This window comes from Amia ocellicauda, chromosome 9, assembly GCF_036373705.1.
Source record: "Amia ocellicauda isolate fAmiCal2 chromosome 9, fAmiCal2.hap1, whole genome shotgun sequence".
Lineage (NCBI taxonomy): Eukaryota > Metazoa > Chordata > Actinopteri > Amiiformes > Amiidae > Amia > Amia ocellicauda.
The window spans coordinates 3,336,584-3,350,947 of record NC_089858.1 but is presented as its reverse complement, the minus strand read 5'-3'; the positions used below and the strand labels follow the sequence as shown (position 1 = coordinate 3,350,947).

At 47.5% G+C, this 14,364-nt stretch overlaps 1 protein-coding gene across 1 annotated transcript in view; it reads left to right on the top strand.

Annotated features, from left to right (window-relative positions):
- Window positions 1-14,364, top strand: part of tbc1d13 (TBC1 domain family, member 13) — a 19,917-nt gene extending 5,553 nt beyond the window's left edge. Inside the window, exons 5-12 of the mRNA XM_066712677.1 lie at window positions 945-1,044; window positions 1,249-1,331; window positions 2,500-2,659; window positions 4,333-4,543; window positions 4,786-4,949; window positions 5,433-5,593; window positions 6,118-6,175; window positions 6,738-14,364. Coding sequence (XP_066568774.1) covers window positions 945-1,044; window positions 1,249-1,331; window positions 2,500-2,659; window positions 4,333-4,543; window positions 4,786-4,949; window positions 5,433-5,593; window positions 6,118-6,175; window positions 6,738-6,803 — 1,003 coding nt within the window. The 3' untranslated portion in view covers window positions 6,804-14,364. The remainder of the gene's footprint in view (window positions 1-944; window positions 1,045-1,248; window positions 1,332-2,499; window positions 2,660-4,332; window positions 4,544-4,785; window positions 4,950-5,432; window positions 5,594-6,117; window positions 6,176-6,737) is intronic.

Here is a 14,364-nt window from a genome sequence, read left to right as displayed (position 1 = left end):
GCAGGTCCGATCAGGCTCTCCAAGCTGTCGGACCGAGGCCAGCTTGAACCCACTGTGCCGAGGTGAAAGGCCTGTCGCTCTAGGGCACCTCTCTCTCTAGCTCTTTGGTTTCTAGTTTTGTTTTAAAACTGTGAAGTTCCCCTTGACTCAGGCACTCACTGTCTGCAGGTATTGATCTCGAAAAGCCTTCATTATCCTAGTTGCTCTCGCCTTCTCCTCCAAACGGCTAATGGTGTCGCCTGCCTGCGTTCCTTCCCCCGTCACTGCCAGTGGGAGTGCATGGCTGTCTGCTCTCTTGATTCAGAGATTAACCTCCTCTTCTCTTGGCACCCAGCCTATTTTGACCCTAAATTTCCTCGGTTGTTAAATGTTTAATGGAGCCCCACAGCAGGCCGCTCCACTGACAGCACATGCATGGCGGAGGAGAAAGGCTGTCCACATGCTTTGCACCTTCACTCATTGTGATGAACTGCATTCCCGCCTTGGGCAGTGTTGTAACCGTAAAGCTGAGAGAAAATGTAACATAGTAGGATATTAAGTTAAAAGGCAGCAGCATTGTTATGGACTTCTTAAGTTTCCTCTGCTTTTCTGAGATCTTTACCTGTGTAACAGATTCGTCCCCACCTCCCACTCTTCCCCAGAGCCCTGTTGAGTGCATCTTCTCCCTGTCTCGCTTCCCATGTCCTGTCCTAATGAGACATTTTGAAGTGTCTGCGAGTGTAGCCCAGGTCAAGGGCAAGGGGAGTGACGTTCTCGGCAGGGCTTTGTCTGAGATACTAGAGCTGCCTCCCATGATTAATCCCATCACCTCCACTTCACCATCATCCAGCCAGAGTAGGGTTCTTGCATTGAGATTCCCAGCATCCCAGAGTCCTTTTTCTCCCGAGCGCTGTGTGTTTGCGCCGCATCGTAATGACGTCCGTGTTTCCCTGTGCTATCGTCAGGGAGGTCTACGCCCAGTTCCTAAAGGAGATGATCATCCAGCCTGGAATCGCCAAGGCCAACATGGGGCTGTCCAGAGAAGACGTGACTATGGAGGACCACGTACGTCCTCTCTCCTTTGTCGTTCCCTCTTCGCTGCCTTTATTTGCGCCGTGTGTGATGTTGTTATTACATTTAGAAAAGGAAACGGATTTATACTCATGCATAACAGCAACAACAGGAATAGCATTAGGAACAGCATTTGAAAAGCCTGTTGTGTTTATAGCCTTGCTGTAACTCATGTTGCTGTCATTTCGTTGTCGCCAGCCACTGAATCCCAACCCCGACAGCCGGTGGAACAACTACTTCAAGGACAACGAGGTGCTGCTGCAGATCGATAAGGATGTCAGGTGGGTGCTGAGCTCTAAAAAGGAAGGGGTTCAAGGCCCAGATCGAAAAGGGCAAAAGCTGATTAGTGATGGCACTGCAAAACCCAAGCGTACCCAGAGAGCTGTGGCCCTGCAGGAAAGCCCAATCCTGCGTACAACAACAACAACCATTCCCTGTGCAAATCAGACCTGACAACCCACAACCACAGCTCACCGAGATGAGCAACGGCTGCCTCTTATTGAAAACGACAGCCGACCGAGCAGCTGAGGGCAGAGATAGAGGCAGGTGACGAGCTTCTGGGAGAGAGAGAACCGTTGATTGTGAAGCAGGATGGAGATTTCCCTGGGGTTCACTTTCCTGTTCAATCATAGGGAGCGCAGTTATTCAAGGAGGGGGTGTAAAAGCGTTTCTGCTCATTTAGTTTCCCGTTTTCGCAGCTGACGTCAATGCCAGTGATTCGGCCGCTGTCATAAGACATCTGCTTGAACGCCCTCTCCTACTGGGGCGATTAAGAGCGTTCTACCTCTGAGTGCAGGCCTTTGTTGCCGTGTCTCGCACTATAATTTTGAACACTTAAAAGATGTGTTTTCAGGTGGTGCTCTCTGGAATGACAGTAAATTATTCTGATTAGGGGTAATTACCTCTGTAGCCAAGGTGAATTAGCACTGATTAGTCTATACAAGGGTCACACATGTGAAATGAGCAGTGATGAGGTTTCTTTGATCTCTCCTGTCACTTAGAGGAATGAATTGGGAACAGAATGTGTCTTATCACTTCATCCTGAGCAAGTGCACGTCACATTGTCCCCACTAGGGGGCAGACATCATACAAGCTCCCAGAGCAGTTTCTGGGCCCGAAGCCTTAAAATTATACTGCTAAAATCCTATCAAACGCATGAGAAAGACCTAGGAGTCTACGTGGACTCCTCACTTTCTCCATCCAAACAATGTGGGGAAGCAATAAAAAAGGCAAACACAATGCTAGGGTATATTGTCAAAAGTGTAGAATTGAGAACAAGGGCAGTGATGTTCAGACTGTACAATGCACTAGTTAGAGCTCATCTGGATACTGTGGACAGTTCTGGGCTCCACACTTCAAGAAAGATATCGCTGCTCTAGAGGCAGTTCAGAGGAGAGCAACCAGACTTCTCAACAAAACAGCTGATTTCTCCCATCCTCTCTCCTGCAGGCGGCTGTATCCAGACATGGCATTCTTCCAGCGGCCCACAGATTACCCCTGCCTGCTCATCCTGGACCCCCAGAACGACTACGAGACTCTGCGGCGCCGCGTGGAGCAGACCACCCTGAAGTCCCAGACCGTGGACCGGAACCGCAGCGGAGTCACCAACGTGAGTGTGTGCTGCCCTCTGGCTGCTGTCGCCGATGTCACCATAATCATCTACTCCTACTCCTTCACAGCATTCGCATTCATCTGTTTAACCAAAGCCATGCAGGAGTACAGTACCATCAATAAAACACTATATTTCGAGCATGACACCGTATATCACAAGTGCTTAGGCGAGGGTTACAAAACACAGTAGTGGTTTACAATGCATACAGTGCGTAGCATAAAAAACTAACTGATTGACCGCAGTGTCCAGAAACATAAGAACATAAGACAGTGTCCAATCGAGAGGAGCCCATTCGCCCCATTGTGCTCGTTTGTTGTCCATTAATAACTAAGTGATCAAGGATCCTATCCAGTCTGTTTTTGAATGTTCCCAAATTGTCTCTTCAGCCACATCGCTGGGGAGTTTGTTCAGATTGTGATGCCTCTCTGTGTGAAGAAGTGTCTCCTGTTTTCTGTCTTGAATGCCTTGAAGCCCAATTTCCATTTGTGTCCCCGGCTGCGTGTGTCCCTGCTGATCTGGAAAAGCTCCTCTGGTTTGATGTGGTCGATGCCTTTCATGATTTTGAAGACTTGAATCAAGTCCCCACGTAGTCTCCTCTGTTCCAGGGTGAAGAGGTTCAGTTCCTCAGTCTCTCAGTAGGACATTCCCTTCAGACCTGGAATAAGTCTGGTTGCTCTCCTCTGAACTGCCTCTAGAGCAGCGATATCTTTCTTGAAGTGTGGAGCCCAGAACTGTCCACAGTATCCAGATGAGCTCTAACTAGCGCATTGTACAGTCTGAACATCACTGCCCTTGTTCTCAATTCTACACTTTTGACAATATACCCTAGCATTGTGTTTGCCTTTTTTATTGCTTCCCCACATTGTTTAGATGGAGAAAGTGAGGAGTCCATGTAGATTTCTAGGTCTTTCTCATGCGTTACTTCATCTAGTTCTGTTCCTCCCATAGTGATTCAGCAGGCATGCAAGGAAACATGTCTATAGTCAGAGGGATATGAGAAATTACAGGAACTGCAGGACAGCCTAGCACTTAACAGTTGTTCTGAAGGCATAAGGAGTGACCAAGAGTCCATCTTGTTTGTTTGTGGGCAAGTAGCTAATCAATGCCAGAATCTCATCTTCTACACAGTGGTCGCCAACCCTGGTCCTGGAGGGCCACAATGCTAGCATGTTTTATCCAGATCCAGGCTCAAAGTCCATGTATTTCGGTGACCCAATGATTGGTGATTTAGAGAGACCGGTAGAACCTGAAGGATCGGGGTCTTCCAGGAACAGGGTTTGCTATGTGGCTCCCACTGAATTGATTCTCCCCTCCAGCTGTAATTGGCCAGCGCTCTGATGTTTTCCACACTGCCGGAGAGCCACTCTGTGTGCGGCTTTAAAACTCTACCCTGCCACAGGTCAACAGCCTCCCTCGTGGTCGTTCACTCGAAGCACAATCTTTTCGGCAAGCCTGTGAACCAGTTCGAAATTGGCATGTAGTGACACGGACATGTTCATAACCATTCCCTTCGTCTTCACCGCGCACACACGTTCCCAGCGTCCATCGGCGTGATTTGTACTCTGATTGATCCCGCTTTGACTGTGACTGTGATGAGGAGGGCGGCTCGGTCGGTGTTGCCGGTCCGTGTGTGAGCAGGGCACTGATGTGGGTGGTGTCCTCTGGCACAGGTGGGCTCCCCGGGGAAGTCGCAGAATCTGTACCCCTCCAACGAGTATGAGGTGCTGCCCAACGGCTGCGAGGCGCACTGGGAGGTGGTGGAGCGCATCCTGTTCATCTACGCCAAGCTGAACCCGGGCATCGCCTACGTGCAGGGCATGAACGAGATCGTGGGGCCCATTTACTACACCTTCGCCTCCGACCCCAACAGTGAGTGGAAGGGTAAGTGCAGAAACCTGTACCCTCCCGTCTTCACCTCTCACAGCCGAGACTCTTCACAGAACCCCTACAGCATCCCAGCCCCAACTCCTTGCACAATAGCCATTGCCGATCCCTTAAAACAAGCTCAGTACAGGACAGGGGCGGTGTCGGGACCTGGGACCCAGGCCCTGGTTCTCTGCGCCGAGGGTAAATCCGCAGGACCGCTCCTAACCCGGAGGTACCGCCATGCTTTCTCCCCCCAGAGCACGCTGAGGCCGACACCTTCTTCTGCTTCACCAACCTTATGTCGGAGAACCGGGACAACTTCATCAAGAGCCTGGACGACTCCCAGTGCGGCATCACCTACAAGATGGAGAGCGTGTACTCCACCCTGAAGGAAAAGGACATGGAGCTCTACCTCAAGCTGGTGAGCTCGCCTCCCGGTTTATCTGTTCCTTTCTTCCTGCTTAGGTAGAAACTCCAAAGCATGGAATTGGGTCCTCGCTCCACGCAGCCCTTAATCATTCATGTGAAACACTCACCGTGGTTTGGAGAAATGAACGGACAGTGAGGATTGTTTTTGGCCGTGTGCTTCAGCATTCCACAGCGTGCTTGTTTGTTTGTTTGTTTAAACTCATTCCCCCTAGGGCTGGGCGGTATACCGTAAAAAAACTATATACCAGTATTCATTTACGGACCGGTTTGGACTTTTACTACACCTTCATATCGGTATTTTAAAGTTTTCTATGCTAAATTGAATAATAATAACAGTATGAAATGGCCGTTAAAAAATACCGTCATACCAGCTCTATTTCCCCCCACGTATTCGGGCCGATTGTGTAAACGGCGGGCAACGCCAGCGGCAGCAGGGTCAAGTGACCGAGTCCTCCCCCCCGTTTGTCCTTTTCAGCAAGAGCAGAACATCAAGCCGCAGTACTTCACGTTCCGCTGGCTCACGCTGCTGCTGTCGCAGGAGTTCCTGCTGCCCGACGTCATCCGCATCTGGGACACGCTGTTCTCGGACAAGGACCGCTTCGACTTCCTGATCCTGGTCTGCTGCGCCATGCTCATGTGAGGCGCCCCTCTGTCCATCTGTTCATCCCTCTGTCTCTCTCTGATGGTTTCTCTGTTTCGCTCATTCTCCCGTTATTTTCTAATATGTCTTTCGGTCTCGGGCCATTTCTCTGTGACCTTGTGGCTTCTCTGTCTTTCTCTCTGCCCATCTATCTCCTGATTTGTCTCTTGCTTCCCTGTCTGTCTTTAGCTGCTAATGGTCATCAAAGGGAAGATCAGGTTTTCTTTTCTTCCCTTCTGCCGTTGAGGGTAGAGTTCAGTGTAGGGGTATGAGGTCAAAGCTTAGCCCAAAGCATTCGGGTCAAGCCTGGGGTGACACTTACGTCACAGATAGTTCATTCTGAGCTGGCATTAGTCTGGGACTAGACTTGGGGCTAGGATTTAGAATAAGGCCAGAGCTTGTGTCAGGTAGAAGGCTAGGATGTGTAGCTAGAGTCAGGATTGGCTTCTAATATGAGTTTATACATCCCCGGTCATGTGCTCTGTGCCTCCTGGTCCTGTTCATCCCTCCTGTGTTTCAGTCTGATTCGGGATCAGCTGCTGGCAGGAGACTTCACGATCAACATGAGGCTGCTGCAGGTACTGAACACCCCCCCACCTCCTTGCACACACCACTTATGAATCCCCAGGACACATTGAAGGACCCCTAGTGTAATTGTGTGTGCGTGTGTGTCCGTTTACTGATCACCTGGGGTTCATTTCGAATGGAGGCTCCTTGATCCTCTCCAAGGGAATCCGGTCGAACCCCTACAGTGGGTGGGTGTTGTTCGTTCTACGTCTAGTTAAATTGCTGATGTTTACATTTCATACGAACGCATTAGTCATTCGGGGGGAGAAACCAAACCCAGATGTGATGAAGTCAGCTGTGGAGAGCTGCCATACTTCTAACTGAAGGCAGTGCAAGTGAAGAGCATGACTTCAGATGTTGATGAATGTTTAAGCTCTGACAGTTAGACCGCAAAATAGGTCAGGCTTCCCAGTGTTGACCATGTGCTCCTTTTCAGAGGAACCAACATTTTAAAACCAGCATCTAACTGGACGTAGGGGTGTCCCGGGTTGAGACGGGCCATTCCCGTGTGTTTGTGTGTGTGTGTGAGGGCTGTGGTCCTGACTGACTGGCTGTCTGTCTCCATCTGGGCAGGATTACCCCATCACCGACGTCCACCACATCCTAGCGAAGGCCAAGGAGCTTCAGGACGGGGCGTAGCCAACGGCACAACAGCACCCTGGGGCAGAACGGCCAGCCCGGCGACGACACGATCGGCAGCGCTCGCACAGTGCATCTTGGGAGGAGAGGTCGCCACATTGCTGTGCATTGTGGGAGCTCCCCCCCACCACGGGGCCCAGCGCGCCTCTGCCCCTTCCCTTCGCACCGAGACGGTATTCTTATCAAGCTATTTATTTTTGCACTGAAGACTTGAAACCAAAAAAACACCTATCGCAAAAAATACAGAAAAAAAAGTCTGAAATTACACAATATGGAAGAAAACACTCCAAGACTGTTATTTTCTAAATCCTAACAGGGTTCCTCTGGGCTGTTCTTTTAATAGAGTTTTAACCTCTTTCTTTTTATGATTTTAATGTTTTGTTTTTTAACTCTTCGTATTAAACCGATTTCAGTTGTTTTTTGGTGAGCTAGTTGACTGCCAGCATTAACGCCCCTGGTTTGATTTACACGGCTCCTGCCAGGAGAGCGGTTCTCTGAGGCTTGAATTCTCCTCGGGTTTTAGCCATTGAGCTCAAATTGACCTTACTCTGTCCCCCGGTGTCTCCAGTAGTGGCAGAGCAAGGACTCAACTCGTCTTAATGTTTATTAGAAGCTACAGTCAATGCTGCACCCTTTACAGTACGCACCAAGTCATCTCAGTTGTGGCTCTTATTAAGCTGTCCTGTTATTAACCAATCTGATTCCCTTAGTCTGTTATCTTAGTGATGTCGTGCTCGTGAGTGAGTGAGTGTGGGTGTGCTGGGATTGTTTTTATTTACCCCTTCTTTTTCTCAACGGAGTTCAGCCTAGGTTTATCTAGCAGATCCTAACTGTTTACCCAGAACCCGGTGTGTGGACCAGACCTCAGTTCTGCCGGGCAGGCTGGGGACGTTGTGCGAGTTCTGTGATAGAAGGATTTTTGTTGTATGTGTGGTTTTGTTTACCTGAATTTCTAGGCTCCCTCTAGTGGTGGGGAAGGAGAAAGAGCGCTCTCATCAATACGGTGATATTGGCACTTCCTTCTCTCATCTACTTAATAGTCAGGGTCTCCCCTCACAGATGCCTCCCTTGCTTTTATATAGACATATATAAAAGTTGTCCTTAAATGCCTCGTAACAGACCTGTACAGGGACGGACTCGGGATCATGCTTTGAAAATGCTACAGTTAGGCTTAGTACTTGCTCAATATTCACTTCTGCCGTCCCTACCTGCCTCTGAAGGTGTAATTTGCTTTCTTAATCCCTGGCCACTTCTCAATTCCTTCCCATATGAAGGACGGTCTTCACACTGCAATCTGGAGAGTCATCTTGTTAGTCAAGTTGGTTTTATACCCAGATCTTTTATATTTTATCAGTGGGCCCATGGGAGGCAAGTAGTAGTGGTTCTGGAAGTACAGGAGGAAAGTAGAGGTAGTACAGGTAGAAAGCCTAGCTACAGTTCGGATTAGTAAATTTGCAAAGCATGATCTGATGTTCTTTGCCCTTATGGGTAATTTACAGAAAACGTATATTTTTTTATAAAGATACATCTCTCTTTTTAGGCACACTGTAGATACTGTTGAACAAGTTGTATTGGGAGCCTGTTACCAGGAGAGCTACACAACTGGTACTACAGCTGGGAAGAGTCACCATGTGGGCAGGAAGTGCCATGGGGGGAATCCAATATCTAACACTCCTTCTCTGCTTCAACAAAATTAATTGTGGGAGCCCACTGTCTCCTGTTGTTGTCCGAGGCTCACTCACGCCAACCTCCTTCGGATTGCCTGGGAGGAACCGGCGTGTGACCGCAGTCGTAAAGCCTTCGCACAGCAGTGTCTCCCACGCACCGCACGCGTGCCAAGAATGTCAATCTACCCGCCTCGACAACATTGTCTTGTTTTGGTCGTTCAGTTTGCGTGTAATATCTGTCGAATGAGTTGTTCGGAAGCAGTGGCCTTAGTCAAAGATGTCACATTGTGCAGTTGGGCAGCGTTGATGATTCTGAAGACTTCCTCCTTCTCTTTGACCTGCCACCATATCCTTTAGCTAGAGCCTGGTTAAGTCCTTATCCAGACAGATCTGAATCCCAGCATCTCAAGAAGCTTTGTTCTTGCACAGTCTTACAGTACAAAACAATCGAGTAACAGAAGCATTACAGTCGGGAACTCTTTTGTAAAGCCAGTGTGTCTTAATGCCTATACATCTTATTCGGTCATGCTTTCAGAGACACTCGCCACTAAATCAGGTCTGCACCCTGCCTTTGCTGTTTTTTTTTTTTGTTGTTTTAATGTTTGTGTGCGTGTAATTCTCTGTTGTTTTTGCTCATGTTTCTAGTTTCTGAGCCCGAGTACAAAGCTGATCTGCAATTAAACCTCTTTCTAAAAGTCAAAGCTGAGTCAGGAAGTGCAGAGGGGAAGCAAATCAGTGTCGCACCTGAACTGAAGAGGATTTCTGTGTCACACTCATTTCCTTCCCAGAGACACGGCTGAAGCTTCTCAAGACCTTTTACTAAAAGCATATAAGACACCGTGTTAAATCTAGGAACTAAGCACTGATAACACAAGAGATGGAAATACAGCACACACAGTAAGATATGCAAAAAAAAGTATCTACAGGTCATATCTGTAGGGCATTATATATCCCAGATGGGAATTTCTCTTCAGCTTCTTTCACACTAGCACACCGTCCTGTGTAGTTTCATGTGACCCCACCTCCTTCCCCTGCCGTCATCCCGAAAGTGAAGTAAATAATTTGATGTTTGCAAGCAGATGGTGCGGAGAAGCCTTGCGGTCACTTTCAGTTGACCGTGGCTTTGAAAAGCGGGCCGAGCACTAGGCCTGGAATAAGTTTGCACAGTGTGAATGAAATCTACTCCTTACACTAGATAGTTGTATTGTGTGTTATCCGTGTTTTTGATGGACTTTTCCCGAACATTGGAGAACCGTAGGATTTTTTTTTTCTTGTATTGTTAAAGCTATGACATTATGGTTTGTATGATTGCTTCTGACTAAGAAGGCGTTTATGAGGGATCTGTCTCTTACATATTTGCTTTGATCCATAGATGTAGATGTTGGTTTTATAGCTGCTGCTGCACTCAAGTATTATCATGGTTTGTCCTAGTTCTCCAGCCCTGTTATGAAAGATTTAAGTGCTATAACTGGCTGAGTTCTAAAGAATGTCTCTATTTCAGGTTTAAAGCCCTTTAGATAAGCGCAGTGAAATTTATGTGCTGTGTTTTTCATTCGGCATCATCGTAAGATACCCTAGAAGCATCTGTTGTCCACCATGTTTGGTCTGTTTTTTCCTAATAGACTTGATAAAAATAAAATACAGAATCTTTAATCATCTCTACGGAAGGAAATGAGGGGACCAATGCATGTCTTTTTTCTGGGACATAGTTTTTGTACATGTTGTACACCTTTTGTGGCGAAACTCCCGTAGCATCTCAGGTCACAGTCTGCCCCCTGCCGTTTATTACCTCATAAGCATCCTTCTTAGCGATCTATTTTTGTTGAGAGAGAGAGAGAGTTTTCATTCCCTACCCAAGCCAGAATACACGCGCTCTCTCTGAAGGGGCACTGTCAGGTCAGCCACTTCTTTGTTTTTATAAGCCCACAGTGCAAACGGCAGAGCTAGAACATCGGGACGCTGCTACAAATGATAACACTGCAGGTGCACAAGTTTCCCCGTCATCCACTGACAAACCAGTAGATTTTCCTGGCCTACAAGCAAAACCACTGAACCCTGTGGCTCTTATCCAGTTCTGTCCTTTGGGAATTCTGGTCACAGTTGCCTGACAACACACCCCAGATATAAACCACTGAGGACTGCAGGCCCTAACCTGCCCTCTGATTAGAGACCCAGGGAAAGAGATGTGTGTGTGTATATATATATATATATAACAGATCATTCTACAGTGACCTTAGAAGCTGCAAACCTGATTGCACTACGTATCTAAAGCCAGTCTTATTGATCGCATGTGACCAGAACCTTAAAAGGCCTTGTTTTTTCTCTGCTTTGGTGATGAGTGTGTATTTTTTTAGATTAATATTAAACCAATACACTAATGAACAGTATTAAAATGTGTGCTGTACCCACACCCACACGGAGCCCTGGTTCCGCCCCGCATCATGCCAGAGCCACTGCCAGTAACTCACCTACTTCTTCCACCAGCCCACAACCGCTACTCCGACCGAGAGGGCACAGGGACTGCCATCCACACTTTGCACAGCCGCACTGCCGGGGCTACAGTACAGACGGCTAATCCCAATTAAAAGCGGCGTTTGTTCTCTTTCCTTCCAATCACAGAAGGACAGCTATGGAGGGGCTGTGACACGAGAGATCCTCGGCCGGGAATTCCCCTCCGTGTCCGGTAAACGAGCAGGCAGAGATCGCTCCGCTGCTTTCCGGGCAGGCTGTCAAGCGAGTGGGCACACTTCCATCAGAACTGTTATAAAAGATGTTGTTAGTCCAGTTTATGATCATATGAATTTGACCCGGTGCAGTAGCTGCTACGCTAGCACTGGTCAGGGGCGGTGTGTACCTGACTAGATGACACTATTATTATATCAGGTACCAGTTATTACCCAATGCTACACACTGAAATGCAGTAATGTTTGTGCCTTGTAAGTCCAGCAGGAACCTCTTTTCAACACGAGAGAGCAAGCATTTTTCAGACGGTATTTTCTGTAATGTGTTCCCACTCTGCATGAGTTAGTGTCGCTGGATGTTTGGCATTCGATGATGACGCTGGATTGTTACTTGTCGTACAAATAGAACATTTACTACATCCGATAATACGGGTGAGGGTCGGCGTGGCCTTCGCTGGTGGAGGGTTGGGTCAGCCTCCTGTGGAGCTGGTGATTGTGTTGAACACTAGAAGGAATGAATTTAAAAGTCATGGGAGCTGCTATAGCGCGTAGCTCAGAGATGGGAAAGAAAGATTGGTTTTATTGGATTTTTTTTGTTTTGGTGTGCTTGTATATACGTTGCCTTTTAAAAAATAATGAACTGTCTGTGTAGGTGCAGGTCACGCACTTGGCCTATGCACACGGCTGTATCACGGGAACTGCTCCGTGGGGTTAAGCAATGATGTAACTATACCATTGAGAACACAGAGGACAAACCATCCAGAGGAAGACTGAGCAGTTTGGCACCGTTGTGTAGCACGGCCTGCCCGCGCATGCAGGGCATCATGGGCGCTCACGGTGGCCACGTCGGCGCACGCTCAGGATTACGGTCTGTGTCCATGTCGGTGTGTTCGACTGCTCCCCAGAACACGGCTTTTTGCCTTACAGGAAAGGCAAGGACCCCAGATCTTTGTGTTTTTTCCCATTCATACCAGCTGAGCTACGCAGTCCTAGAAGACATTTCAAGAATCACATAGTCTTAGTTACTGATAGGCTATTGGATGATTGCCTTTCCTTGTGTGCAATGTAGTTTAGTTTCAGGGGTTATAGGCTTGGGGGGTGGGAGGGTTTAAGCAGGGATATCCGTGAACTCGGCAGTGATGTAGAGATTGTTGGGGTGAATGGGAGCGACAGGAACACGGTCGCGGGAGCTGAAAAGCAGTGAGACTCTGCTCTGTCCCTCTGAAGGTGTGGGGTCTCTGTCCCCGAGCAAACTGCCCTGATGTTGGGAGGCAATACTGGACGGCTGTTTTTCCATTAATACTCCAGCTGTTCAGTTAATACCTTTTGAAAGCAAACCAGAGTGGGAAACACGACTGGGCTCAAATATCCCCAGTTCATAGCCAGCCGTAGAAAGGATTGCACATTTCTCTAAACAGGTCAGTGATGTCACGGCAGAGGCATCGATCGGGACAGCAGAGGTGTTACCACTCGAACCTGGGGGTGCGGCCGCGTCTCCTCCGTGTGTGTGTGTGTGTGTTCGGTCTTAATGCTGGGTGTACCGCAGTGCATCTCTTTCCACATGTGGATCGGCTGCCAATTATTATTTTTATTTTCGATATAATCAGCTGCATCGGAATGTTCCCCCTCGACAGCCATGGAAAACAATCGCAGGCCAATAAAACCTCTCGTCATAAACTATCAGAGCCCCACCCCGCACAGATGTCTGGCTCCTATTATCGAGCAGCTGGAGCGGCGAGGAGGAGGCAGCCGCTCTGTGTTCGTTGTGTGGATCTTTACGGCCTGCGGCATTTTCCACTCACCGCCACTCACTCAGAGAAGCCAGGGATGGGTTTTGAAATAGTGGACACCTTACCCTCCGTCCCAGGGAGACGAGTTTTTAAAGTGGCCCCTGGTGTAGAAGGAAAGAATCTGTGAATGCATTAACAGTGTTGTTAACTTGCTATATTGTTTCACTTTTAGTTTTTTGCATGTCACGTTTTTATTTAAATTATTCATTCTAGCCATTACCATGCTTTCTTGATTTTATTTATTAACCGTATCCTCATTTTCAAGTTGCATTGATCGCATAGGCATAGCTCAGCAGGGCCACTTAACCCACATGATAGGAAAGAGTGTCAGTGTGAATTAGTTTCAATTTGTATGTATATTAAAGATGGATTTGTATTACATTTACATTTCAGAAAACTGTTGTATTATTATGTGGCGTCTTTTAGCCAATGAAAACAATTCAGAAATGGGTTCCTTCTCTGTTAGGGGCACCTTTTAAACTCCGGATTCAAAATGTCCTGGGAAAATGGGTCTAAGAGGCATCCCTGTGAAGGACGACCATGGGATGTCAAAAGCATTTTGGGGGGGGATTGTGTCGGGGCATTTTATCGTGATTCACTGTTGTAAATCTGGAGATATGGACCTCCCAGTACCAGTTAGGGCCAGTCTGAGCCCGGTCACGTTGCACGGTTTGACTGATTGATGGGACAGTAATGGGGTGTAATTAGCAGAAGGCACCAAACGATGAGCTAACACTGAAGGGAGCTTCTTCTCTTAAACACAACACAGCTTTATAAAGATAGGTATTGAGGGTTTGCTTAACGTGATGAGATGTCCCCGTCTAAGAAAGAGGCTCATAGCATTTGAAAGCTTACACCCAAGCTTGAAGAGACTCAGGCTCGTACTAACATGGAGACCATTCATTGATCTTTTCTTGTTTTGGTATTTTCCTTGGTATAATGTATTCCTATTTCTTAAAGGAGACTGTTAGACAATGCAAGACCAGCTCCTGCTTTGTATTTTTAAAACTATCTGGAAGTATTTGTGAATCTCATCTCGGTTTTGTTTTTATAATTATCCGTATATCATCTATCAAATCCTTGGCCTGCGTTCGAAGGCAGAGCTGGAATATGTGTGAGGAGGAGGCCACGGCAGCTGGTCCAGAGGAGTGGAAAACTGAAGTGGTTCTTCTAAAAGGAGTGGAAGCAGCCACACGCTTTGCTCTAACACAAACTGTGCTCTTAAACTCATGCGATTTATTTTGTGTCTCGGTTCTTTTGACTTGTGTCTGTGTGTGTGTGAGTGTTGTGTGCCCATTTCTTGGATTTTGTTTGCATGTCTATACTGTTTTATATAGGTAGCCGTAGACCTTAGTACTGGAAATCTCAATGTTTTTACATTTGTTTGCAAATACACAATAAATATTATAATAAAACCCAAAAA